We start from the raw sequence: 27,447 nt of genomic DNA, 5'->3' as shown, positions 1-27,447 counted from the left end.
TACTGTATAACTCTTACTTTTCACTGCAATGCCCCACTATTCCCACTACCGTTATCAGTGGCTATCGTGTGAGCAGTGATCAATTACTCTATATTTGGCCAATCAGATGGAGATCTGCCATCGATACCCGCCTCCGAGGTAGACGCCAGTGTCAGAGGTCACGGTGCGCGGGGAGAGAGATTAGTCAGGGTGACCGGCGGGATAGAAAACACTGTTATTTGGAAGGACAAATCCCTAAACAAACATAAATTAGCCCACTAAGTGTTTGTATTTATTGCAAATTTGATCTGCACTATCGTTTTGATCTGACAGCATGATAACCTGATATCCTCATACTTTACTAAGGAATCAATAAGATTAAAACAACTTGGAAAAATTAAACGTGTACAGGAATCGTTGTGGAAATATATCCAAATGCTCAGGTTCACACAGCTCCGGTTTCCAATTTCATTCATAACCTTTGGACATTGTGATGGACTGTGTTCACTGGCAGTGGATTTCAGATGTACCACTGTGTCCATGCAGTGGATTCCACTCCACATTCATGCCTGTTTATTACTGCAATCCAACCCCCAGAGCTGGATTACAGCCACCCAATGCAGATATTCTGCTATTCTCCTCAATCATACCTCATGAAAGGTGCACAATCTTTAGGATTTTACACTTAATGTTGCAGTTTTTAAAGTTGACCTTTATTCTTTTGCATTACGCAACATTTTCTATCTTGTGTTTAACTTTCTTTTTGTGTGTGTGTGTGTGTGTGTGTGGGGAGGGGGGGGGGGATTTCCTGGATCCAACATGGAAGGTGTTTGTGTATTTTGCACATGATTGCAATTTGAGTTTATTGACAATGTGCACAAGATAAAACCTTTTTTGGGGGGCAGGAGGGGGTTGAAGGTGAATTAATGCACCTGAGGTGTGCACAACAACCCCCCTCCACCACCACCACCCCCACCCCACCCCCTGCAGCACTCACCCACACCACCAGCGGAGACTCCATGAAGGAGGCCAGCAACTCGGACACAGTCACGTCCATGCTGTGAGGTTCCGACGGACCGCTCGATCACGAATCGATCATCTAATCGATGGAGTGGATTTCCGCGGCGGGCTCGCGGGAGGTCACCACACGGGACAGAACAAAGCCCCCGCGAGGCATCGATCCCCCACCTCCTCCTCCTCCGCCTCCTCCTCCTCCTCTGCACGAGCTCGCTCTCCCTCACGCACCACTATTGTCTCGCGCTGTCCCGTTTCCCACTCGGCGTGAACTCCGGGGGAAACGAAAAGAAAAAAGTTTAAAGTAAGAAAAACCACGTCCACATTCGCCGCGTCGCCCCCGCTGACTCGGTTCCGTTGAGTTAAGCGGGTAAATATCCGGTGAAAATTTCCGGCTGTCGGTGAAACACTTGATCCAAAACTTCTCAGAGACAGTTGATCGTGTTGCCACGGGATACACGACTCGGACCGTAAAGCGGCCACACCGCCGTGAAATTAGCGAAGGAGAAAAAAGAAAACAAGAGGAGAAGATAAAAAAGCACCAGCGAGGGAAAAAAAAAGACGTCAAAAATAAAAGTTATGCCAGTTATTTGTTACATCCACTCAGAGTCTCTCTGCCTCCCTCGTTTACTTCGCTCTCCATCAACCTGACTGAACAGGGGGCGGGGAGGAGTGTGCGCCAGCCGAATGACTGACAGCAAGAGCTGACCAATCCGGAGCCGCAGCCACGTTGGTCCCGCCTTTGGTGTGAACTGGCCAATCATGGTGCAGGAGTTGAGGTTCCTGTGACGTCACCGTGCAACGACAGACAGCCAAAGAGGAGAGAAGAGACAAGATAAGAACGCTCCATAATTTAATTTAATTTTATTTTATTTTATTTTATTTTATTTTTAAAATATTTAGTATATTAACTGTTGAGTTTAGTAGAAATTGATATAAAGTCACAATGTTGACAAAATGTTTAGAAATTACGGTCAAAATTGTGGGAATAGGGTTGAATAATTCCTAATCTTCATCAGATAACATTTTTTTATCAGATTGCAACTTTATCCAACAAGCTTTTACTATGGCTCAGATAACTCAATTTAAATTAAATCAAAGATTTTATATTGGAATATGTTGACTTTCTTGAAGAAGCCAATATATTGCTGCGTAGCTATTTAACCATGGCGAGATCATGACACCTGCAGCACTAAATGGTGTCACATGCAGTGTAATATGTTTAGGTTTTTGTCCCAATGTTAGCTCGATCATGTTTTCATTTGAGCAATTTCACCTTTCAAAGCACAACAAATTTGTAATATGTTTTAACTGTTGCTTTATTTTTCTGTAAAATCTGAGGAAGGGGCCGTTTTTTTTTTCTTGTTGTCGTACATGTGCCTCCATTACAAACATCTCATCAACAATAAAGTGACAAAGGAAAAGCAATGAAGACATAAGCAGAACAGATTTCTTTTTGTATTTGTTGACACTGGGAGTTGTTTACATTTTCACTTTAAACAAGGGATGGGGAATTTTGAGTTGATTTTAAAATATGACAATATATGTTATTATAAGGCAGTCACATCCTTTTTATAACTTCCTGCCCTTGAATTATGTTTCGTTTACAAATGGCTTTTATATTTGACTTGCGATAAGTGTGTGGTTAGATATGCGCGTCTGTACATAAACTCAACGTTATTCGGGTCATGTTTTAACGTGGCTCGTTAAAAGCCAACAGAGACATGAGGTGGAGGGAACACTCTCACTCCACCTGTATCGTCTTTGATCGCTCTTCAAACAAGTTGAAAAGGGAAACTAAAGATCAGCTCACATGCAAAGCAGTCGAGACTGATCTGATGGTACGAGGAGGAGATTTGACACTTCAAGCTCAACCGTGACTTAATTGAAGTTTAAATGTGGCTTTTTTCAACCGTCCGTATGTTTGTCCTGAAACATTTATGATTTTATTTGTCTTTTCAAATCCATAGTGTGCAAAAAGATTCAACATGAGCACGTTTCCCGTATATAAACCTGCAGGATCACAAATAAACACACAAGTTTGAAGACATTAAAAAAAAAAAAAAAAAAACGATAGACGACGGTACAAACTTTTCTCTGACCTGATCGCGCATATTGCATTCATAATGTGGAGAACGGCGCCCCTCAGTGGTGGATGGATGTTACTACATCTACCCGAGTACATCGTTCAGAGCACACAACAAAATAAATAGTTCAAGACTTTTTTTTTAATGAATACATTTTCTTTTTATGCTTATTCCAATTGAAAAGAGACATTGATATTCCACAATGTTTTATACAAACCGTTTTCTCACATTTTAATGCAACTATCGGAATTGTACTTGCTCATGTATCTTCTACAGTCTGACTTTATTTGCAACTGTTTTAATGTGATTCTATTCTATACAGTTCTATAATATTCCAATGCAACTTAACTTTATATTCAACATTTTTAATGCAATTCGGGAAAAATTGCATTTCCTTCAAGTAAATACAAGTTAGAGTTTGCATTTTACTTCATTTTTAAGATTTTATATTCATTTTTCAGGACTTAATTTTTCACATTTAAAGCAATAAAGCATATCCGCATTTCAAATTCACTTTCAACATTGTATTCCTGAAATGCAACAGATTTGTCATAAGAACATTAATTCTCAAATGTGTATATTATTCCCGAATATTTCAAATTTAAATGTTGAAACTGTATTGCAATGTTATTTTAAGCATTTCGACTGTAATACTAAAATTTAAAAGGCATCTGTTGCACATGTAATTTTTTTTTTTTTTTTTACTTTATTCAAGCCAATTTCAGGCCATTTGTGATATATTTTCATTATTCTCAATGATTTGGAGGATATTTGCGATGATTAAAATGATCTCAATGCTTCATGCAATAGAGATATGAAGCAATTTAAAATATTTCAATGTTTTTACTATTAATCAAGATTCTTGACCTTTAATGTAATTGTTTTAATGGTATTGTTTACATTTAATGTAAATGTAATGGAAGTGATCAATATTTATTGACATACTACTTCTGGCATTTAACATTAGACTCAATATATAATTTGAATATTTTAAATATTTACACTACTTTCAACATTTTAAAGTTGTTCTTGGGAGGTTTTTTCCCCACATATTCAGCATTTCAACAAAAACAGAAGACAAGAGTCACCGACTTTCTACCAATCATCTAGTTCTTTATTCATTGTGAATATCCATACAAAAAGAAGTTTTCTCTCAGGAAGAAGTGACTTCAAGTGGCATCAATTAACTTTACATTCAATGCAGTTAATTCCCCCCCAAAAAAACCCTCCCTTCCCCTCCCCTCCCCTCTCTTCTATTGGTGCACTCTGGACTTCATAAATCTATTTTAAATATTACAAATATATAAATGCTCTACACAGTGATGACAGTGATACGGTGTCAGGTCTACTTCAGGTCATAATAATAATACTTTGCTGTCTTCAAGGACAAGACACACACGCGCACACACACACACACACAAACAGGCACGCACACACACATTCACACAGTTTTAATGAATTCAGCATCGAGAGGCCATCAGGAGCAACAACAATAAACTACAGCTAGTGTTTTACCTGCCCTGCCAACAGAAGCAGGTCCGTGTTCTCTTTAGTCGTAGTGTTCATTTGCCTGTAGTTTCAGCAGACTGCCCCCTGCTGGAGGGAGTCAGCCACTGCGAAAGCACAGAGGTACTGAGTGTTCGTGGGAATAAACAGGCACAGTGTGTGTGTGTGTGTGTATCTACGTGTGCACTACACAGCGTGCGAGCGTCACAATTTATCTTCATCAGAGGCCTAACGCCTTTATTTTGATGGGACGAACATGGCGGCACAGACGGGTAAATGTTAAAGGCAGTCGATTCGTGTTGTAGCTTTTTTTTTTTGCATTCGGTGTTGCGCCTGGTTTGTATGAATCCGCGGTCAGGACTTGTTGGAAGTCGGATCCACCATAAAAAGCTCAATTAAAGAGTCGTGAATCTAAACAAACGCTGCACGCAGATCCAAACAACTTTTCAGAGGATTGAATGTTAACGGTTGAAATGATCAGAGGGTTAAAAACCCAAAAGGCCCAAAGTCACTGACAACTCTTTAAAAAAAAACAAAAAAACAAAACAAAATAGAAAAAGACGAGTAATCCAGGTCCAGATGTTGCAGCTGTGACAGCTACAGTAAAACGACACAGGTCAGTCAGGCACTGTTCGTGAGGATGCGGCACAGCGCCACCAGGTGGGAACACGACGAGATGCCGAGTGTGTGAAGAGACAACACACGTTAGTGGAACTTCTGAGACTTTAGGAAGTGATGGAAGGAGAGTCAAGCTGGATTTGTATGACACAAGTTTTCTTTTTTTTTTTAACCGAAAAATCTTAAAAGTTTAGTTTTTTCCCCCCCACAAGTTCTGTCTGTTTGTTTTTATCATCTTGAAGTAACATCATCCGACGAAACGGGAGTCGATGAGCCTGGCGTCCAATTACCAAGCCCAGTGCAACACACATCAACCGGTATTGTAAATACACTGTTTTAATTTGAGGATTATTAGCAAAAATCTCAAGTGCTGAAACTTTCACCTTTTCCGTCTTGTGCAATTTAAGTATAATTGTATCATTTTAAGAGAGAAATCAGTGAATCAAACGGATAATCTTGTCAAGGAATGAAATGTTGCATCCTGTGATCAAATGTTTAGAGATAAAAATCTATATAATTGTTTTTTGTTTTTTTATAATGTCATATTTGGAGGACTAAAAAGACAAGAAGTGGATGCATAGTTGCCTTTTTTAAGTTTGGTGAAACGAAAGCGTTGAGCCGGTGTGAGTGACCTGACGGACGAGTTTTGAGGCGGGAGATCGATCCAACTCTGTTTTTCTCTCAAAAGACTCAGAAGACAAAGGTCAAAGGTCACAGGATCAGGCCAGTTAATGGTGAAACTCAGTATTTTTTTTTGGTGGGGGGGGATCCAAGTAAAGCTCAGTAATAATAATCTACTTTTTGTCACAGAAGTGTATGACAGCTGTTGTTTTTCAACTGTGATGTGAAACCATTTTTTTTTTTAAACATTGGAATTATAATTAATTTTCTTGGCTTCACTTATTCTGGAGACGCTTCTTTTAAAAACTGCTTCTTTAACTGCAGAAAATTGGACTGTGATATTTTTCTCAAAGGATGAGGCGTAATATCACATATTTTTTAGTGTAATAACACAGAAAAAACCTCAAAAGCTTTTCCTTCCCCAAGTTGTAACCTGCGTCTCGTCGTCTGGGTTCTCTAACCTGTGGAGGGGGGGGGGCGTGTTGGCGGTGGGTGGGTGGGTGGGTGGGTGGGCGGGGCCTCTGTGGTTCTACGCTACCGCCGCTGCGTGCGACTGTGCGTCGGGTCCGTTCAGCGCAGCCAGGAGGAGGGAACCCACTGGGGCTCAGTGTCCAGCTTGTTGATGAGCCGCAGCAGCTCGTTGAAGGCTTTGTCCTGGTCCATGTTGACGATGACGGCGTCGAACAGGTGGCCGCAGCCCTGCTCCATCTCCCGCGCCTTCTCGATGATGTCACGCAACTCTTCGGGCTGCACGGAAACACACACACACGCGTGAGCCATCAGTGACATCAACGCCTCCAATATTTATTTCCTTTAACAATGAAGAGAGCTGCGAGTGTGTAAGTATAATTGCGTGTAGGCGCTTAATAATAGTGCCTATAATTATATATGGATGTTTTTGTGTCTGCAGGGAGAATTTCTTTGCAACCGATATCTTACGTGTGTGGGTCTACACTGATGCGTCTGTCGCGAGATTCGTTTTGTCTGCAATGGCATTTATATACACTTCAGATATTTGTGCGTGCTCACTTAAAATTTATATTTGCAAAGATTTGCCCGTGTTGTTGCACTTGTAACAGAAGGGCTCGTTTAAACTCAGTTTTTAAACTCAGTTTGGACTCACGGGCTCACATTATTCAAGCTTATGTGTTCTATTATACTTTGTATAATCGCTGAACGAAACAGTTACTACCCAGTGGTAAAAATGTCGTAGATCTGACGAGGCACAGCGCAGACCAAACAAAAAAATATATCTAAATCAACCTGCCAGTCAACACTATGAGGGCAAACTAAAAACCCCCAAAGCTTCATATGAAGGAAACTCAGTAAAAACAGAGCAGATTGTACGCGATATGCACATATACGCCGTCAAATCTCAGCCGCATGCATTAGCTTTGTGTTCACAGACGGAGGTGGGCAGAGATGGGAACCTTGGGATTCTTGTTCTCTTTCGCCAGCAAAGCTCGTAGCCTTTCTTGGGAAGGTGGAGCGATGAAGATGATGTAAGGCTTCAGGTCTGAACCCCGCAGCACCTTCAGAGCCTGAGAACACACACGCAGAGAAACTGTCATCACACTGTGTGTGTGTGGTGTGGTGTGGTGTGGTGTGGTGTGGTGTGTGTGTGTGTACAGACCTGTGTGTGCAGGCAGAGCACGCAGATTTTTCCAGTGTTGATGACCTGCCTCACCGAGTCCGTGCTGGTGCCGTACAGGTTCTTCTCGAACTCTCCAGACTCGATCAGCTTCCCTGAGAGGAAACCCAGCAAAAAAAAAAAAAAAAACCCGTTTGTATTTCCCTCACCGGGCGCATTGCTCCTCGGACACGAAACATAACGCGACGAGTCTCACCGGCCGCCAGCTCCGCCTCGAACGTCTGACGTGAAACGAACTGGTAGTCTCGACCGCTCAGCTCTCCGTCGCGGCGGTTCCGCGTGGTGTCTGCGACAAAAAAACCCAAAACACACACGAGTTCAGCCGACAGGCTGGATGGGAACGATCCGTCGCCCTCGCGTGTCTCGGTGAGCTTACGGGGTACGGCCCCGGCGAAGCGATCCGATTGGTTGTTGAGCAGCCTCTGCCGGAGCTCCGCCTGCCCGCAGCCGGTCGGGCCGATCAGCGCGATGGGACGCTTCCTATTGGCCGGCTGGTGGTACAGCGCCATCTCCTCGTAGGTGAGGATCTCCTCGTTGTCCAGATCTAGGCCGGGGAGATACAAAGAGAACATGATGGAAGAAGTAGAGGAAGGAGAGGGGGGGAGGGCAGGGGGGCAAAACAAAATGCAAGAGGAACTTTTTAAGCGTCAGTTTTTAATGTTTGTTAGAATCACAAACAGGACGTACCGTCATTCCTGTGTGCGTTGTACTGCAGCTTCTTTCTCTTCCTCTTGTTCTTCTTTGCACACCACAGCTTCCCTGCACACGACATGGCCAGTGACGTTCATTTGTGAAATCAAATACTGGAGAGTTTCCCCAGTCTTAAAGTTACTCCACCAGGAAAAAAAAAAAAAAAAATCTAGAAAATGTACTTCCAATACACCAAAACAAGACCACCACCACTCATTTCTGCACATTTCCAACACGCAGTTGCCCAAATCCATCACACCAGAGCTGATTTGTTTACAAACAAACCAGAAATTGTAGTATTAGAGATATATATATCAACAACTAAAACTGGGTCCTCCCCCTCCCACAGTGGATGATTGGCTTGAAATCATTAAGGACATACATGAGATGGAAAGGTTGACTTTTGTTTTAAGATTGCAGACTGATATTTACTCTTTAAAATGGACAAAATGGACAGTGTATCCGAACAAATCATCGCTATCACGTATAGACAACTGATGTATGCTGGCACCTCATTAACCATTTACTTTCCATAGCGGTTCATTACAACAGATACAAGATTATTGTTACATGAATGCTGCTTAATGTTGATCAATGTTTATATGCTTTGCTGTAACTGTTATGTGGAAAACTGTTCAATAAAAATTGAGTATTAAAAAAAAAAAAAAAAAACTGGGTCCTACATTTTTAACTGTTCTGGGAAAGTAACTTTAATATATGTGGTCATTAAGATGACGGCGACACGAGTTGGAACTGTAGCTTGTGGAGGAACTGACCAGACTTCTCAGGCTCCTTGTCTTCTTCTATCGTCTGCTTCATGGCTTCTCTCTGCTGCTGGAAACTCTTCCCTGAGGGGTGGGGGGGGGACAAACGCTGATCAGCTCGCCGATCGGCCAATAGGAGAGCGGCTGGGGGCCGTTCCGGTACGGCGGCCGTACCTGGTACCAGTCCAGCCAGCGGCTGGTTGTCCTCATCCCCGTCCCTGAAAGCCTGCCACCAGTTGGGGTCGGCCTGGCTGATAATGTGGAGAATGTCTCCTTTCTGGAAGGACAAGCCCAGCTCTCTGCACGGGACGTAAGGGTCATCCGAGGGGTCGTAGTCGAAATGTGCTTTGACGTGCACCTGAGGAGTGATTGACAACAAACAGGCAAAAAGGAAGTTCTTAAGTCCCCCGGGCGTCACAAAGCACAAGGCGGCGTTTGTTTTTGGGGGGTTTTTTGCCGAGAAGCGAGCGCTCACCACAGACTCTTTGACGGGAGGAGGTTTGCTCTGAGCGCTGGGAATCAACACGAAGGTCAGGAGGCCGTGCATGTCCGCCTGATTCACACAAACACACACAGAAGGTTTACACCAGGGGTGTCAAACATGCGGCCCGGGGGCCAGAACCGGCCCACCAGACGATCTAACCCGGCCTGCCATGGGATTTTTGAAGTGTGAAGTATTAAAAATGAAAACTGACAAAGAGGCTGATCTAAAAAGACTAGATCGGCAAAAATGACATTCAAAACCACCCTTGGTCAGAATTTGACCCCCGACATTAATGCAATCTGTGGAGGTCACACAACGCAACACACTTTCACAATAAAACAAGTCCAACTTATGCGAAGTGATACTTTAGACACGTAAACTCAAAACAATTTCCAGAAGATGACAAATTGTAGTAAACCCGAATACGATATCCAGAGACAGGTGTTTATAAAAAATGTTTGCAATATAATAATATCTGATTTCCTTTAATATGTAAATTTCAGAATAGACTGGCAATTTCTTGCAGTTACAAAAGGATCAAAAGAAGGAAAGACTTTGCATTTGTCCGTAGCTGCAGTTTAATATGTTATGTTTGACTTGTTCCTCTGTTCCCTCCAGAGGTCAGATTAGGTGAATGTGGCCCCTCAACTGAAATGAGTTGGACACCCCTGGTTTACACTTTACAAATGACGGGAAACAGCAATCGTCTTCTTTTCACAAACAGATAAAAAGTCCTAAATTCCACGTTTGCCTCTACTTGAGGAGTCGTCGTACGTCGTCACACTGTGTCCCAGCAGAGAGAAAAAAAAAAAGCTCAAACTACTGGTCTCCAATAATGATCGCAAGTCTTGTGCGACACTGAAACTATTCCGCTCTCCAAAAGACTCTTATTTACCAGAATATCAAAGACTTGGTTGACGTCTTTGCCTCTGATCTCGATGCCGTTTATCTCCAGTATTTCGTCTCCTTCTGACAAAAGCCCACTCCGCTCGGCTGCTCCCCCTCGGACTATTCGGCTGATCACCACGCTCTCCATTTCGTTTCGAACGGTCGCCCCCTGCAGGACAAACAAGAGCGCAGATCCAATATGAGCGCATAACGTGTTGCCAAAGTTATAATTAGTGGACAGCTTTTAATGCTTTGAAGAGAATTAAACATTGAGGGAAAATGACGAAAGATCACGCGCGTCATTCATCAGCAGCTCGACTCCGGCGGGGCACGGCAACCTCTGATATTTACAGAATATCCTATCAGGACCTTGTGTCTAATAGGTGTTTTGATGGAAACTGGCTCGTGCTGGAATCCGATATTCAGAGAAAAGACAAAACAGAGATCCAAAGACGTCGCAGTTTTGGCATCAAGGAGAAGAAGAGGCTGACGTCGTGACGGACAGAGTCTCACCAGTGGAACGTCTTGGGCCTTCTCGATGCGGACGATCTTCACCGTCTCCCCTCCCCACTGGGCGAGGGTTTCTCCTTCAGCGGGCAGCGACTCCGGCTGCATCTCCGTCTCTGCTATGCCATCATGGGCCAGGAGCAGTGACTGTAAAACACACACACACACACACACCGCTCAGCTGTGAGATAGGATCATGTGCAAGAAACCACTGAGAGATCAACGGTAATGTTTGGGATTCCTTAGTCAGAAAGAGCAACTACGTGTTGTGTGTGTGTGTGTGTGTGTGTGTGTGTGTGTGTGTGTGTGTGTGTGTGTGTGTGTGTGTGTGTGTGTGTGTGTGTGTGTGTGTGTGTGTGTGTGTGTGTGTGTGTGTGTACCTGGATGTGCGTGTCTGACAGCAGGCTGTGGAGTTCGAGTCCTTCTTTATTGTGACTTGATTGGATGATATTCCTGACCTGAAACCATGGCAACAACAAATGACATTACGGTGTGTTACAGGAGAGCAGTTTACAGTCGTGACACATTGTCTTAGTCGCATTTGCCTGTTAAACTACTCCACATTTAGATTTAACTTGAACCTGGAATGTGTAAAACTCCACACAGTTTAAGAATAAACATCTTCTAAAAGGCTTCAAAACATATTCCTACTCTAAATGCTGGATTTCATGGGTTTCTGGGTTTCCTGCAAACAAAATCTTTACTAATTTACTCCTTTAAACGTTCCTTTATTCCCTCCCCGTGAACGCTGCTTTCTCCCGATCGCCTCGTATCCACAGAATGCGATTTCAGCAGCACTTTGTCTGCCAACATGTAGCAGCAGGCTCTTGAAGTTTGACATCAATCTCATCACCGACTGTGAATGTACTCCACCCAGCACTGACGTGCCGAATCTCGAAAAAACACGTTCCCACGATAAAATGCCAAACCTTCCTGTTGCTGCCGTTTTGTGACTAAATCCAAAAGTATCATACCATCCATTTAACTGAATGACTCCAATTTTGTAGTTACCTCTTAAAACAGGCCCAGGAGGGGATTTCAAATTGCAGCAACAATAACGATGTATTTAGACAAAGGCCTTTTGAGAAAGACTGCTGCTTTCTGCTCTTGTTATGTTAGAAATGGATATGATGAAGAGATATAAAATACGCTTTTCACTTAAAACGAGCTTCATTCAAAGTTAGATTTCAGTTCTCTTGACTTGGTACCTGGCCCGGAAAGTTCTGCAAAAACACAAGAGTGTGATGGCAGCGGCGGCGGCGGCGAGCTGCATCGGAAACCGAGAGATCCTCGAATAATCCGGCCCGTTGTGGCAGTTTATATTCCTCCTCATTACTTTTCCACTTCATTAAGCGTGACAAAGGGACGTGTTTCTCGGAGTACAGTGTGAACCGGGAGCTTTTCTCTTTTTGAAGCCAAATGCAGGGCAGGGGGGCGGAGATGCCGGCGCAGGGCACAAATAATGTGCTGCCTATAATGAGATTCCACTGAAATGAGCCATGAATAGCTCTGACGGCTCGCCAACTCCACACAGGAGCCGGGATATAATTGCGGCTGTGATCATATGAGCATCATGGACGATAGCTTGACTGGAAAATGCCTATTTTCCACAACTCGTCATCAGCCAGTCAGCAGAATTCAATTTTTTCTTTTTTTTTTTGCCTTGAAACATTTTAAACAGTCACTTTAACAACTCCCCACTGCAAAAAGTTGCGCGTGTTGCTATGATCACGAGTGTTTCAGACATAATTGATGCTGAACAGAGCTGCTCTGTATTCAAACTGTATTCAAACACACTGTCGCACTCTTGTGTAATTGCACTTCTGTCAGACGACGAGCAAGAGACAAATGAAAAAAAAGGAAAAAAGGAAAAAAAAGTGAAATTAAAGGGAATATGAGAATATAGGTTACCTCCATGGCCAGAGGAAGTGCCTGCTGTGTGTGTGGGTATGGGGGAGAGGGCCTGTGCATGCTGGCAGCCACGGCATTATGGATCTTCAGCGCCGACTGGAAGTCAGACTGGAGACGGGAGAGAGAAATGGAGTTCACATGGTCATAGTGTTGGGAACGTTTTCCCTTCCGACACCCACATTTGCACTTATAATTAGTGAATTTTTTTGTATCACAAAATCCGTAGGGCCCAACATATTGAATTCACTCCCCGGTTTATCTTCAGAATTAAGTAAGAAGCACATCTTCATTATCAGGATCACAGTGCGTGTGGCTGGTTGGCACTGCTGGGAGCAGACATCGTTTTATGGGAGTGTTTAAATCATTGTTACCATTGTAAGCAAAGGCAATCTCACCTCCGCCACACCTTTATAACATAGTATATGTGACATGCATTGTTTCTAAGATATTCTGTGTAGCCTCTGAGGCCACTGTTGTCATGGATGCCTTTTGTTTTTTTGTTTTTTTTAAATCTCCTCTACCTCCAGAGGTCGGCGAGTTTCAGGAAGAAGAAAAAAAAAAGAATTACTCCAGAGTGACTGGAGGCTCCTTCCATCTAATTCCTTCTAAATTACCTTGTTTAGTAGTGCAAGAACCAGCTCGATGTCATTCTGACTCTGCTGGTCAGGCAGGCAGCCGCGGATCTGCTTCAGCGACAGCAGCAGCTCGTCCACCTCTGCCAAAGACACACGCACGTCGCATCAGTAAACAGGGACACGCTCGGGAATCGCCAGGGGAGGAGTCGGTGAACGGGCTCGGAATGGGACGCGTCTCAGATGCTCAAGAGGGAGGCGGCGGGAGGCGGCCTGCTCCGCCCGTCCCGGCTTTCTGCTTTTCATTTCCTCCCCATGCTGCACCGTGTCTTCCTGTTTGTGTGTGTCAACAGTGCCACCCCCGCAAACAGAGCTTTAATTAAGTCGCCCTGGAGTGCCTCCTCCCCCCTCCCTGAGGAATTCCCTCCCTCACGGGAGACCTGTCCTCCTCACATTCCTTGCTCCCCTCTCTTCTCATCTCCTCACTTTCACCCTTTCTTCAGTCTCCTCTTGAATTTCTTAACCCCAACTCCTCCTGCACTTGAACCTCTTCCATTTTTTTTGTTTTTTCCTCGAACATCTTTACTGTTCCACAAACTGTCCGATATGTGTGTGTGTGTGTGTGTGTGTGAGTTTCTCCTTACCCGGCAGTGGGTGCGTTTGCTGGCCGCCGAGCGCCGGCTGCTGCGGTGTGTATGCGTCTTGCAGGAATGTGGGGTTGTCGATCCCGATTTGAGGGTTCTGGGCGAGCTTCCGGAGTCTGAGCGAGGCGTTCAGATCCAGCTGGCGGCCCTCTTCCTCTCGCCGCCGCCGGAGGTCCTCCTAAAACACGCACGCGGATTAAAAGGCCATCGTCGGCACGCGGCCTCAGAGATAATGTATTGCCGCGACTGTAGGAAGTGGCTATCATTATGAAGTAATTATATAAACGCCATTACAATTACTTGAACTTGTTAATTCTTCCTTTTGTCAAACATTTTTAAAAGAAAACACCAAAACAAGCAAAAGATTTATGGGATTTTTCAACCCAGTGGCAGTCAGACACACTTACATCATCAGTCACAGGTACAAATATGATGCACCAACCCAAAGACATTTTCTCATCCTGAATTCAGACTAAACAGACATGAGCAGATATTCACTCTTGATGGTATGACTTTGACCTCCAGCACTACTTGAGAGTTTTCTTTGACCAGAACTTATCCTTCCCATCCTCCCACGTTAAACAAGTCTGCGGGACTGCTTTCTTTCACCTGTGTGCAGTCAGGAACACACACTGGCTCAAAGTATCGCTGAAACCATGCATTTGTTATTTCCACACTAAACTATGAGGATTCCTTCCTATCCTATCGAGATAAAAATAACCCTTTAAGTGTCAACAGGATCTCGCACGAGTGATATTTCCCTTCAGTGGCTTCCTGTGACGTCTCCAACAGAGTTTAAAATACTTATTTTACCATAAACTCCGAACTCGGGCTTAAAAAGAAAAATTTAAAAATCATATTTCATAAAGTTTACTGTTTCAGCTGGATCAGGTCACGTTGGACAACTTTGTAGTGAAGCTGCTTTATGTTTCCCGCTGCTTCCATACACACTCCACTAACTATTTGTCCCTCTCCTGTAGCCTCTCGTCTCTGCGCAGGATCTCAGACAGTGGCGCTGACCTGGTCCTGACCTGTGTCTCCTGCCGCCATCAGGTCTGCAGCCAGTTAATTGTTTGTTGCAATATGCTTCTGTCGTATCATTTTCTCTCCGAGAACTCAAACCTGCGAGTGTGATTCAGTAGAGCCTTCTATCGCTTACATGTTTTTTTTCCTTCTTTCCATCATCACTAATTCTTGCACACGTTGGATTGTTGTGTTTTAATCTGTATTTTGAAGCGATTTCAAGCTGCGGCGAGAAGACCCGTGTTTTTATTGGCGCTCCATAAATGAAACCGAAATGTACAGCATGACGCAATAACGTCAACAAATCTGTCTGCGACCACAATACAACATTTTCCTGGTCAGTGATGATGTGACGTTATTTCAATTTGATAATCCAAATGAAATGAGATAAACAGTGACATTAATCAGAGGTGGGTGAGCATGAGACTGGTAGCATAGTTGGAAACGTGGATTTCCGGATACCATGTCTTTGTTGTGAAGACCATTTGTCTGTTGATTGTTTATCTGAATTTCAAGTCTGTGTCACGCAAGTCTCCCCATTCTATATATTAAAAAAACCCAACATATTTATGTATCCTATAAAATCAAAAATCAGAGTTATCTCTCCTTGCTGTGTCGATAGCGGAGAACTAACTCGCTAACAGAGTGGGATGACTTTAAGACAAAAGAATGTGTGTGTGTGTGTGTGTGTGTGTGTGTGTGTGTGTGTGTGTGTGTGTGTGTGTGTGTGTGTGTGTGTGTGTGTGTGTGTGTGTGTGTGTGTGTGTACACAAACCTGGTGCTGCCGTATCCGTTCCAGCTGTGCCGACCTTCGGACAGGTAGCGTCCGACTGCCCAGCTCTCCCGGACAGTCCACGGCCATTTCCCGATGCTGCTGTCCTCCCTTCAGCTCTTCATCTCCTCCTCCTCCTCCTCCTCCTCCTCCTCCCCCCTCTCCGGCGACGTGGCCGTTCAGATGGGAGGTTGTCATCCCACACACACGTGGGGCGCCGAGCGTTGGTGTCTGAGCAGATCCTACGGCAGTGCAGGTGAAAGTATGTCTGTGTGATGGGGAAGTCTAGGACGGCAACTCGGTGAACGCAGCAGCCATGATACCATCACCTGTGGAGAGAAGAGGGGGAGGGGGTTAATATAGATGTGGGTGTTAAACGTACAACCAGCGGGCCAAAGCAGGCCTTCATTACAGAACAGTGATTGTTACTGCTGACTTGTCCACAGGATAATCGCATGATTTTAGTGTTTTAGTGAAAATAACTGACATAAGACCCTGAAGTGAACAGACAGAGCAGAAGTCTTACTTTCATCAGCTTCGCTGAGCCACGTTTCTCAGAAATTATTGTGTTAGTCGTTACTTTGTGTAAAGATACATGCACAGGAGATTAAAGCTGGAGATTAGTCTATAACGTATAATGAACGGCTACACCTCCATTATTCAGTTTTAATTACCACCATCACTGCATTTTTCATCCAATTTGTGAATTTCCATCTCCTAAACCAACACATTTCCACATTCTATATTATAGCATGACACTCGCATGTAAATACTGGATATTATTAGTGGGTATCTGGTGATAACGTACAAGTCGCATTTTCAAAGCTATGTTATCAGACATCGCTATACAATAAAATATCTATTTCAACAAAATATACAGTGTAGCAACATATTACTATTAACTCTGTATTGTGATATGCATCACAACATTAAATTAAAAAAAAAAAAAAAAATGTAATTAAAAAATAGCCCAAAACTGTCATTTAAAAAAAAAATCCCACTTGGTGTTCCTCCAAGAAACCAGGGTAATGCTCAGGTCAAGTCTGGCCTGCAGAATTGCATAATCCCTCCAGCAGTTTGTGATGCTAATCTGTAACAAAAAAAAAAAAAAAGGAATTCCATTCATTCAGCGTTGCACTGAAGAGAAACTCAAAAGGAACACAGTGAAACCCAAATCAAGGCGACACAAACAAACTTATCTTGACTTTCGGTAAAACCTCCTGCACCTGACCAACCCCACAGAGTGAAAACCTGACACAGTGTGACCAGTCGTCTGCACTGGAACTTTCCAGCTCACGTGAACGGCGGCGTCGAAGCCCGCCCTCCTGTCACCGAGGCACGTGATTGTCCGTGTCGCTGACAGGTGGATGAGACGTGAAATATAACATGGTCATGTTATATCGAACCCTCCTCCCGCATTTACGTCCCTCTTTTCAGTCGCTCAAAGACAACATCATGACAGATAGCAGACGCCCCCCCCCCACCTGGCACACGTAACCATGGCAACGGCTTTGTCAGCAACCGGGTGGTCCTGCGTGCGGCACAGGGAGGTGGGTAGGAGGGTGGAGAAAATAAAATAAAATAAAAGGGGCGGGATGAGACATGGCAAGGAAGGTAGAGAGGAAGAGAGAGAAGGTAAAAATAAACCCTGTGAGAGATAAAGATGGATGGATGTCTTATCTGTCAGCGCCACAATAACAACAACAGGTTTGATATGTTATCTCTTACCAGCAGGACTGTAAACATGTGTGTACACACACACACACACACACACACACACACACACACACACACACACACACACACACACACACACACACACACACACACACACACACACACACACACACACACACACACACACACACACACACACACACACACACACACACACACACACACACACACACACACACACACACACACACACACACACACACACACACACACACACACACAGTCAGAGGTCCCATGATGTAGCAGTGAGGAATGCCAGGCAGTCCTGGGAACAAAATTCCTTGGATGGGGGAAGGTGTGTGTGTGTGTGTGTGTGTGTGTGTGTGTGTGTGTGTGTGTGTGTGTGTGTGTGTGTGTGTGTGTGTGTGTGTGTGTGTGTGTGTGTGTGTGTGTGTGTACGCAATCAAAACACACTCCACTCGCCTTCTCAGTTCATCTGCACTGACCTTAAAACATGATGAATAATAGTGCAACAAAACAAAATCCAACACACTTTAAAAAAAAAAAAAACACAACCGAACCATTTTCTCTATTATTTCAGATTGTTGACACAGACCTTTTTGAAGTCATGATCCACACGCAACACAGTGTGGAGCCATCATGTTCGCCCACTGAACACTTGACTGGCACAGAAATCTATAGAGCATCTGCAGAAAGTTTGAGAAGCTTTAAAATAGAAAGCAAAAATTGCTGCAACACAAATTAAGGTGAACAATTGATGATCGAGAAAGATATAAGGGATTTGTTCAGCCCGAGTGCTGAATCCAACCAACAGTAATAGATCATCTTTACCTCTTTACCAAGTTTATCAGTAAGAGCTACCAGTCACTACTGACAGACTTTCTTAAGGGGAAAGAAAGACCAGTGTTTTTGACAATTAGTGGATATTTAAGTGCCGATAAACTGAAATCAAAGGTACAGCTGTGAGTGAAGAAATAAATCCATCACATTTTGAATCACGGGAGGAAAAATGTTATGCAGAGAGAAAAAAAACAGAGTAAAATTATGTTTTTAAGGAAAGAACTGAGTCCAGCCCTCGACACAAGTCAGAGTTTTTTCTTCAGACAATAACAAAATTACTTGGGACACTCCTGAACTCACACAAGCATTTTACTGGTCTTGTGTCATAAAGGACTGATCGGTCAACATAGAACTCACCGGGTTAGTAAATCACCAACCACATGACCTTCGCAAAGGTATATTTGATCTGCGGTCCAACACAGTCATTACAAAGATTAACGTAATGACAAGGTGCTGATAATACTCAAATCAATCACGTGACGAAGGCGGACAATCGCCAGTCGTCTTGGTGTCAAGACTTGGAAAACCACAACACAGCCGACGGTTTTAGAGCAGGGATGGTCAACGCAGCGCCTGCAGATGTAGTGAGAACTGTTCTGAAAATAATGGTCAAGAAACATAACTGGAGAATAGCCACCTGTCATAATTCAGAGACAAATTTAAAAGGCATCATTCCAAACAAAACTCTACAAATGTTCATTCGCTCAAAACTGGTGGCATCGAGCATGAACATCAAGGTGCAGCAAGCACTGGTACGATCCAGTGGAGCCATGAAGACGGCAGTTAGTCAGTGATGCTGAGACGTAACAGAGTGGAGAGAAGTGCCGAAGATTGACCCAATGGAGGGCTCCGGTTCCCCCCTACAACAACAAGCCTTAAGCTGTGAACTTCACTGGGAGGTTTACTGGACGAGCGAAGGATCAAAATTAGGGCTGTTCAAACTCTCTCAGAGCCCTCTGGCAAGGGGAACATTTGTTTTTCTTATTTGATGAGTCTCAAATCGAGAGTCGGCACCCACCCAAACTCAAATCAGTCTGACGGGTTACGAGACGGGAGACGAGGATTCCAGGAGGTCGACAACAAATTCAAGGAAAGGGGAAAAACTCAAGTCAAGACTAAGAAAAGAAAAGAAAAAAAAACTTTTACTACATGTAAAGTGTTGGTCAGTTAAAATGAGTTGCTCGTCTCTCACGTAAGGAGATTCATGACATCCGACATCTGGATTCGGTTCCACCTGTGTGAGCGCGTAGCCGGAACACTGGCCCATTTTACTTCATTTTCCCAATCGATCAGAGAAAAATGGCACTGGCGTTAAACAACTAACTTGTACACGGAGACGAATTGTGGCGCAGAGAGAACTGGAGACAAAAGCAAATCGAAGCCCGACGCTCCCGACTGGAAAACTTGATTTTCAGAGATTTTCTGTTTCCCGATTCGTTGGTTCTCATGAGATGGGTTACCTGAGTAACATGGTCAGGAGCAGAAATTAACACACGCTACATTAACATCACAATGACGCCGCTCAGGAATAAAAAAAAGGTTTGGGTCCGTCTCTCCTGCTGGACACAGGCCAGACTGCCGTCTGACACTGCTGCCAACCATTTGCTTTGGATTCAAGACAATCAAATCAGAGCAGAAACAATAAACAGGGCACCGTGTCGTCTTTGTGGTACACGGCTTCAATCTATGGATTGTATTCATTACTAGTTTTGTTAGCAACAATAGGTGGAGATTTGTGAGCGAGAGGCACCCAAGTCGGTGTTTGTGGAAAGGGTGGGGGGGGGAGGGGGTTGCGTTAAGACACCCAGTTTGACTGGAAAAGCCTGCGTGGTGGGTGATGAAGTTCTGCTGTTTCCTCCAGGACCCTTGCCCTCACTCCAATCACTTCTGCGTAAAAGCTTTTATCTTCTAACCTGCTTGACGGCACTTTAAGATAGGGCTCATGAGCTTGAACATACATAACATGGAGACCCCCGCCTTTCCCTCACCAACCTCCGAACACACAACAGCACCATCTGCCAGCGTCGTCTACCTCCTGCTGTGCGTGCATGAATGTGTATATGCATGTGTGTCTGGTTGAGGCGAGAGTCTCAGGGGGCTTCCACACTGGGATGGTTTGGGACTCGGTTCTCTTGGGAGGGAGGGCGGGCCGAGAATTTTCACAGTCACATTTGAGACCTGGCCAAACCCCCTGGGAAAAGCAACGCAATCGCAACAGCTGCTGGTTTGGGGGTTTGGGTTAGTCGCCTGAAACCAAGTCCCGCCACTTTAGCCCGTCTTTAGCTTGTGGCTAACGGGTTACCACAAACAACGGTGATTTATAGTCTTCAGACCAGACATCAATGAGAATCTTTCTCACGACTTCTTCCACGTCTGAACGAGATATATTTTTCCAACCCTTTCTTTCTGCGCCTACTTCTTCTGATTCGTGCGACTCGCTTTGTTGTTTTTTTTACTACCCAGAATGCATTGCACACATCACATCCTCTCACCCCGCCCACGAGAAAGATTGTTTGTAAACTAACCGAGACCCATGTTTTCAAGGGGACCAGAGATCTCTTGTTTGGGTGTGTTGACGTCACTCAAATGAAACGTTTTTTTCCGCCAGAAGAGAACTCTGATCCGGACCAAACAGGAGAATGTGAACACGCCCTAAGACGATGTGTAAATGTGATCCAGCTCTTCACCTCCATGAACGTGCTTAATCTGCACCTACTGGACTACGTTTAATGCGTTGTACCTCGGAAACAATCTGAATGCACATGATTACCCGTTAAAATCTCAACATCAGCTTACCCATATCGTGAAACTGATCTGCAAGCTCATCTTTAACGGTAAACGCACTTCACTTATGAAGCACATTTTTATCGCTTCACCGACCTCAAAGTACTGAGTCACAGTCAGTCACATTCACACTGGTAGAGGTGGCGTCATGTAAGGCGCTCAACCTCAACTTGGGGGCAACTGAAGAGTTCAGTGTCTCGGCCAAGGACGCGACACAGACGAGAGATCAAGCCAGAAACACTGCGATTGGAAGACAATGAACTCTTACCGACAGAGACGCAGCCACAGCAAGGACGTCTAAAAACTGATCTCCCAGCAGGTCAACATGTGGAGGATGTGAAAAGTCGATTGGGGTGCCAATAACAATAACTGTCAGAACAAGGTTGTTGTTGGCACGAAGTCACGTTGGAATTGATTCCACTGGCAAAACTGCGATCAACGCCATTCAGCTACATGAAAGCACTTCCAAACTGAAACGGAGGAAATGTTAACCGCTGAGGAAGCTCAAGCTAAAAGCATATATAGAAAAAATTTAAACAACACATGGAAGCACAGAGCTGAGGGGTTTACACACTTCCTCAAACAGCACTTTGTGTTTAATACACAAACCTAACTTGGCTATAACAGCAGGGGAAATTGATGTAATAGTGTCGTCACCCAAGACATGTTCAAATCATTTCAAAATGTAAAAAGAAAAAAACGTAATGCTTCATAGCAGCGTAAACCATGTTAAACCAAAGTAGATGATCTCAGTCACCATCAGAGCTGATTAAAGGTGTAGCGCCTAATCCTCAACTCATCCTTTTAAGAGCGTCTAACTTTAACACCATCAACACAATCTACAAAGACAGAAAATTGGATTAAGAGGTAAAATAGATGGATGGATGTTTACTAATCCAACTGCAGAATTCAAACACACAGTTCACAGCCTTAATAGTGTATTCCAAAACACATCTCTGATTTTAAAGTTGACAACCTCAGGTTATTTTACACAAACTGCCTCCTCCCAAATATAATCAGTGAGAGCAGAACAGCAGAACTTTCAGTGGAAAACTGAGAAGGAAGGGGGGGGAAAAAATAAATAAATAAAATGGGCGAAAGAGACGTCGTCTGCAGCCAAGATGCATTCTGTTTTCCTGAGCACAAGCTCCGGCACGACTGCAGCCACAAACTGTCAAACACCCACTGAGTTGTATCAAAACAAGCTTGTCACACTGGATCTCTCTCATTTCACCGACATCGCATGACAACTCATCTGACACAAATGGCCTACGACTTAACAAGTGTTTTTAAAAAAAATAACCCAAAATGCAAGTTGGTCATCGGGAGCAGAAGCAGAGTTGGACTGTTATCTTGCGTTCGCCAGTTCACTCTGAGAGAGAGAGAGAGAGAGAGAGACACACACACACACACACACACATGCCTCAGCTAAAAAAGCCGTACCGCTCCGTACCAGACGACGAGCAACGGCATGGAAAAGAGTGGGAGAGAAAGAAAAGGGGACGTAAAGAGGCTGCTTCACAGTGTTTTCATGTTAGTTACCACTGAGAGAGGCCTGATCCTTCAACTGTGAAGTCATGCTGCAATTAACAACAATGGGAGCACATCTGAGGACTGATCAGTGACATACATTTCATGTATTTGTCCCTCCGGCCTGACAGAAACACAGGCCTGCTCTGCTAAAGAGTGTACCCATTAGCTGGTACTTTCCTATCAGCATTTTTTATTTATTTAATGGGTAAATCTCAGGATCAGCATGTCTTTTATTTTTTTAAAGCAATAAGGTCTTGTGCAACAGTTTCCTGTGGCTTAAAGGAAGCCAGCACAGATTGTATTAGGTAGACAGAGACAGTATTTCAACAGGGTGGCTTTAAAAACTGTACAGACAGAAATTCCGATTGATGAGAGGAAGCAGGCCTGATGGCATCAAACGTGCTTTAGATGACAGTAAGATTTCTGTGAAGTGGATACGAATAGAAACGAGCAATTTCAGACTGGAAGAAACTGGGGTACAGGATGTCAGAATGCTTTAGCAGCTACTGCAGCTCCTGCAGTCGACACCTGCGTGTTTTTACCAACGTCAGTCGAAGACGCCAGCGAGCCATTGATTATCTGTTACTGTATGTCTGCTAACTGTTTGAAATTAAAATGTGTTCATTGTACAATTTTTCTAAGTTAATTACGCTTCGTTTTCATCCTTAAATTTCTGCCATTGTGATTTTGCGGCGCTCTCGTCAGCGTTTTGCAGTGTAATTATTGTGCATGTGGATATTGGGATAAAGACATATTAAACATAGCTGTACATAAACAAGGCATGAAATAAATACGGAAGAGGTGGGCAGGAGAGACAAAGAGGGGAAGTGGGAAGGTGGAGGCGCCAGGAGTAGAGCGAGTGAAAATGAAGAGCTCCAGTATCTTGAGTCAAACATCTAGAAAAGGGCTCTGAAACCTTTACGACGTTTTCACAATTTTCCACCAAATCAAATTTGCCACAAAACTTGTCAGTTATTGGGTTTGAAGAAATAGAAATTGCTGTCATTGCAAACACATAGTTTGTATTGTATACAATTTAAATATATTTTATATTTTTAGCTTTTGTTGCCATTTTTAAAGATTTAAAGGTGGATTTTTTCCCCCCACTTTAGTCATTTTATGCATCTTGGCTACTTTAATCTCTTCAGTTTATAGGTGCTGTGTGCTTCCTAATGGTTACGAGCAGTTTTTCTTTTTACGTCATTTTGTGCCTTTTTGTTTTTTTTTTTGCAATTTTCCCCCAATATTTGTTTTTGGTGATTTTTACTATTTTGTCCATTAGCAATTCCAGCTATTCTGGATGTTTTGGATTTTCAACCTTATTAAGCAGTTTTTAACCTGGAGATTGGACCATTTTAGAAAAAAAATTAATAAATCAGGAGATGCTTTTACGTATGGTTTCGAAACAGTGGCACTTGCTAAAAGAAAAAGAAGCATCCCATGCGGCCTCATTCCACCCGCCGACCCTGTGAACATTCTCAGGACTTGGCTGCACTTCGTCAATCTGAGGTGAGGCCAGTCGATTATCAGCAACAGATGTCTGCAATGAGCCGTCGAATCATTTGGCGTTATCTTTTCCAAAGGATCAGTTCCTCTTCTGTACCTGGAGCTTAAAAACAGAGAGATCGTTCACCAAAGGCTGAGGCTGAAACCCGGCCGGTGTAAAAAGTCAGCCGTGGGGAAAGCAAACCCTGCCTTTGTGGCATTTGGATTTGACAGCTGCTGAACTCCGGCTTCCAAGCGGGTCAGAGACCCAGAGTGAGCAAATGAGAGGGAAAAAATAGAGAGAGAAAAAAAAAAAAAGATAGAGAGAGAAATAGAGAGAGCATTCCAGAGAACAGAGGACTGCTGTATTTCACTGGCCAGCGGCCCGGCGTGCCTGTCCTCACCTCTCCGCTCCTCCAGCTCACTCCGGGTGGACGTAAAAGCATGGCTCTGACCCCGTCGCCATGGTGACACGACCTCTTACCTGGCAGCAGAGCCCATTTAAAGGTCGGCTGGCAGTTTCGGGGGATATTGGTCTTCACATATACAGTACAGTTTTAACCCTTTATCTGCTAAATCCTGTAATACTCAAATATCAATGCTGATGATCATATAACACACTATTAAATTATGTTTTAGCCCTTTGATCCTTTCATTAAGGATACATTTTATAGGAAAACAAAAGCATTGAGAAATGTATCCAAAGACTTTTTTGAAGCCAGGAATGGTGAAATGTGTGTGATTTTAGTATAATATTTTTTAACTAATAATATAAGTATATCAAGATTTCAATTTGAAGAATTTACTTCTGGGGTTACTATAGTACTTCTATTTTATTCTATGCAAATGGAATGCAAAACAATCTTTAACTGGCTTTAAAGTCTTAAAAAATCTATAGTGAATGTCCTACAAAGGGTTAAAATCAACTGCATGCACCTGCAGCTTCAATGACTCAGCTGACAGCCCATCACTTTTAAAGGGAGTACACCTACAGGTGGCGAGTTTCATCCTCCTCGCACGCTCATTTCATATTGTCACATACATCAGGGGGGGGGGGGAAACCTCATTCCAAAGGCCTGTTACATAAATTATTCGCCCCAGCTGTCATTTCCAGCAAAATAAACAAAAAAAATAAGTCAGGTACAAACGTGTTGATGGCAGATTGACGACTTGTATTCATCGTCACAACAAAATATTGCAAACCACGGAACGACTGTGTAAACTGAACGAACACAAAGTGTACTAGCATGACTATAGCAACGATATAACAACACATTTTTATTTAAGTGGAGTTTTTGAAACGCTGGACTTCAGCAAAACATTCAAGTAAGCAAGCGAACCAGCTTGGGAGTGTCTCATAAAGTCAAAGTAACTGTTTGCAGTGCTTGGTGCTCCTCTTCCATCACAGACTTACTCGACCACGTCATTTAGTTTGTTGGCTTCATGAGCAACAGAGAGAATCTGCAGGGCCGATCTTTAGCACACTAATTTCACCCATCACACTTTTTTCCACTGTCATTAAAGCACCACCCTCAGCTATCATCAGCAACAAAACAAAACAAAAAAATAAACAGCGTCAGCATTAGTATATGATTGTTGGTTTTTTTTTTACCTTGAGGCATCTCATTTGCTGACACTGTCATTCGGTCAAATTCTAAAAAAAAAAAAAAAAAAAAAAAAGTGGCTAGTATAACCACGTGTTGAGGAAACTGCCACAGCAGCATGGTACACTATTATCATGACAGCCTGAGGCCCAGTGCATGACGTTGCATTTCCTCATATGAGCTAGTCTCAGCCACAGTATCGGTAAAGATCAACACACCTCTCGGTGAGCTGCATGTTTGCCGTCCGACTCCTCATTCTCCATTTGTGTGTGAAACACCCACACACACACACACCCACACACACACACCATGCACAGTGAATTCAGAGTTATGCTTGGCCAATGACACGTGTCGAGACTTAACAGTTCACTAATATTCATGTGAAGAGCTGCACATCTTTGTCCATCAGATGAAATAATTCACATTCGTTACCTTTGATGATACATGACGTTTCTAAAAATGGTCATTTGCTCTATAAATGAGGACAATTCATGGAAGAATAGTAGCATTCATAAGTATGTCGCTTATCTTTTGAATTTTTTATAAGGCTGAAATGGTGAATCTTCATGAACACTCTTCATGATATAAAAATAGCACTGTAATCTCTGGCTTTACCGTTTGGAATAACACACAACTTCTTGGGATTTCAATGAGAACCATATAGGGTTGAAGCTTGATCTATCAATCAAGTGAAAGAATCTCTAAAATGTATCATAAACCCGGTGCAATAGTTTCTCAGTGCAACTACAGATTTTGTGATGCATCATTGGCACTTTATCACTGTTTTAAATGTGTGATTTTATATTTTTTTACTGTGTGGTTTTATACTTTTATCATTCTTATTTGTTTTTAGACACTTTTTAAAAGCCTAAGTTGAGCATGCTCCTATGGTGCGTATGTATGACAATAAAGCTGTATCTGGCTTGATAGTTTTTCTTGGTATTGGTTTAGTTTAGTATAATTTAGTATGATGAGTGAATCAGTAAACACTCACACCTATTCAACAAATCGAAATAAAGTCAGAAACAACTACAAATCCTACTTTTAATAATTAGAAATTAGATTTTTTTTAAAGCAGCTGATTTTAACCAAACTACGATGATAATACCAGAAAAGAAAAGAACATGTCTGGGACCATCAGATTATCTTAAAATAGTGACTAATCTCAAATGAGATTGTCAATCAGGAATGAGCTTAAAACAGTAATCAGAGCACAACACAATCCATCAACAGTACCGCTGGAGTTATCTGAAGTGGGCACATCTTCTACCGAGATAACAAGCACACATTTGCATTTTAACAAAGTTTATCTGCAACATAGTGAAACAAAAACGATCCTCTGGTGTCCAACATGTCCAATCCGCTTCACACCGACCACAGAGAGCATCCAACATACTTTAATCTGTACGAATAACCACAGAAACCACGTTTAATGTCACATCCATGTGGTGTTTAGCAGCAAATACTGGGCACAGTCACCTTATCAATATACAAAATCCAGAAACTCGCGTAACAGCTGTGATGGGAGGGCGAAAAAACAAGCAAGCAGCCTAACTATAGGAAGTTTGTAGTGACGAAAACCTCAATCCAAGATCTGTGAGAGAATGTCAAGCACAGCCTCTGTGAACTATTAACACGAGGAATAGTTAAAAATTGACCCAAGGTTTAGTGGGCTGCAGTTTCAGGGTGGAGTGACAGCTAGCTAGCCTAGCTCACACAAATTATGACTGTTTTGGTCCCATTAAGAGCAACAACTGGGCGGCTATAAACTA

General features: G+C 43.2%; 2 protein-coding genes across 3 annotated transcripts in view; both read right to left on the bottom strand.

The window, feature by feature from the left end:
* Nucleotides 1-1,072, bottom strand: part of ccdc88c (coiled-coil domain containing 88C) — a 37,013-nt gene extending 35,941 nt beyond the window's left edge. Inside the window, exon 1 of the mRNA XM_080512901.1 lies at nucleotides 977-1,072. Within this exon, the coding sequence (XP_080369027.1) occupies nucleotides 977-1,036 (60 nt within the window). The 5' untranslated portion in view covers nucleotides 1,037-1,072. The remainder of the gene's footprint in view (nucleotides 1-976) is intronic.
* A 3,271-nt stretch (nucleotides 1,073-4,343) lies between these two features.
* On the bottom strand, nucleotides 4,344-15,874 carry pals1a (protein associated with LIN7 1, MAGUK p55 family member a). Of its 2 annotated transcripts, XM_080512428.1 has the most exons (16): nucleotides 15,735-15,874; nucleotides 13,937-14,114; nucleotides 13,335-13,435; nucleotides 12,721-12,828; nucleotides 11,190-11,267; nucleotides 10,816-10,956; nucleotides 10,310-10,471; nucleotides 9,406-9,483; nucleotides 9,105-9,288; nucleotides 8,943-9,014; nucleotides 8,164-8,235; nucleotides 7,853-8,020; nucleotides 7,673-7,762; nucleotides 7,459-7,571; nucleotides 7,256-7,366; nucleotides 4,344-6,572 (listed from the first exon to the last, which is right to left on the bottom strand). In XM_080512428.1, exons 1-16 carry the CDS (start codon nucleotides 15,819-15,821, stop codon nucleotides 6,396-6,398), a joined length of 1,920 nt encoding a protein of 639 aa, XP_080368554.1. In that variant the 5' UTR covers nucleotides 15,822-15,874; the 3' UTR covers nucleotides 4,344-6,395. The 2 variants fall into 2 exon arrangements, with proteins under 2 accessions (XP_080368554.1, XP_080368553.1); XM_080512427.1 differs by having other exon boundaries at nucleotides 9,105-9,483.
* Nucleotides 15,875-27,447: the final 11,573 nt, after the last annotated feature.

Source organism: Blennius ocellaris, assembly GCF_963422515.1.
Source record: "Blennius ocellaris genome assembly, chromosome: 17".
Classification (NCBI taxonomy): Eukaryota; Metazoa; Chordata; class Actinopteri; order Blenniiformes; family Blenniidae; genus Blennius; species Blennius ocellaris.
The sequence above is the reverse complement of the archived record's forward strand: the minus strand, read 5'-3'. Positions and strand labels throughout refer to the sequence as shown.

Coding starts and splice junctions, on each gene's coding strand:
- pals1a (XM_080512427.1), bottom strand. CDS start 15,821: ATGGCCGTGGACTGTCCGGGAGAGCTGGGCAGTCGGACGCTACCTGTC. Junction 8,021..8,163: donor CAACGCACACAGGAATGACG/GTACGTCCTGTT, acceptor TCCCCGGCCTAG/ATCTGGACAACGAGGAGATC. Junction 7,367..7,458: donor TGCTCTGCCTGCACACACAG/GTCTGTACACAC, acceptor GTGTGTTCTCAG/GCTCTGAAGGTGCTGCGGGG.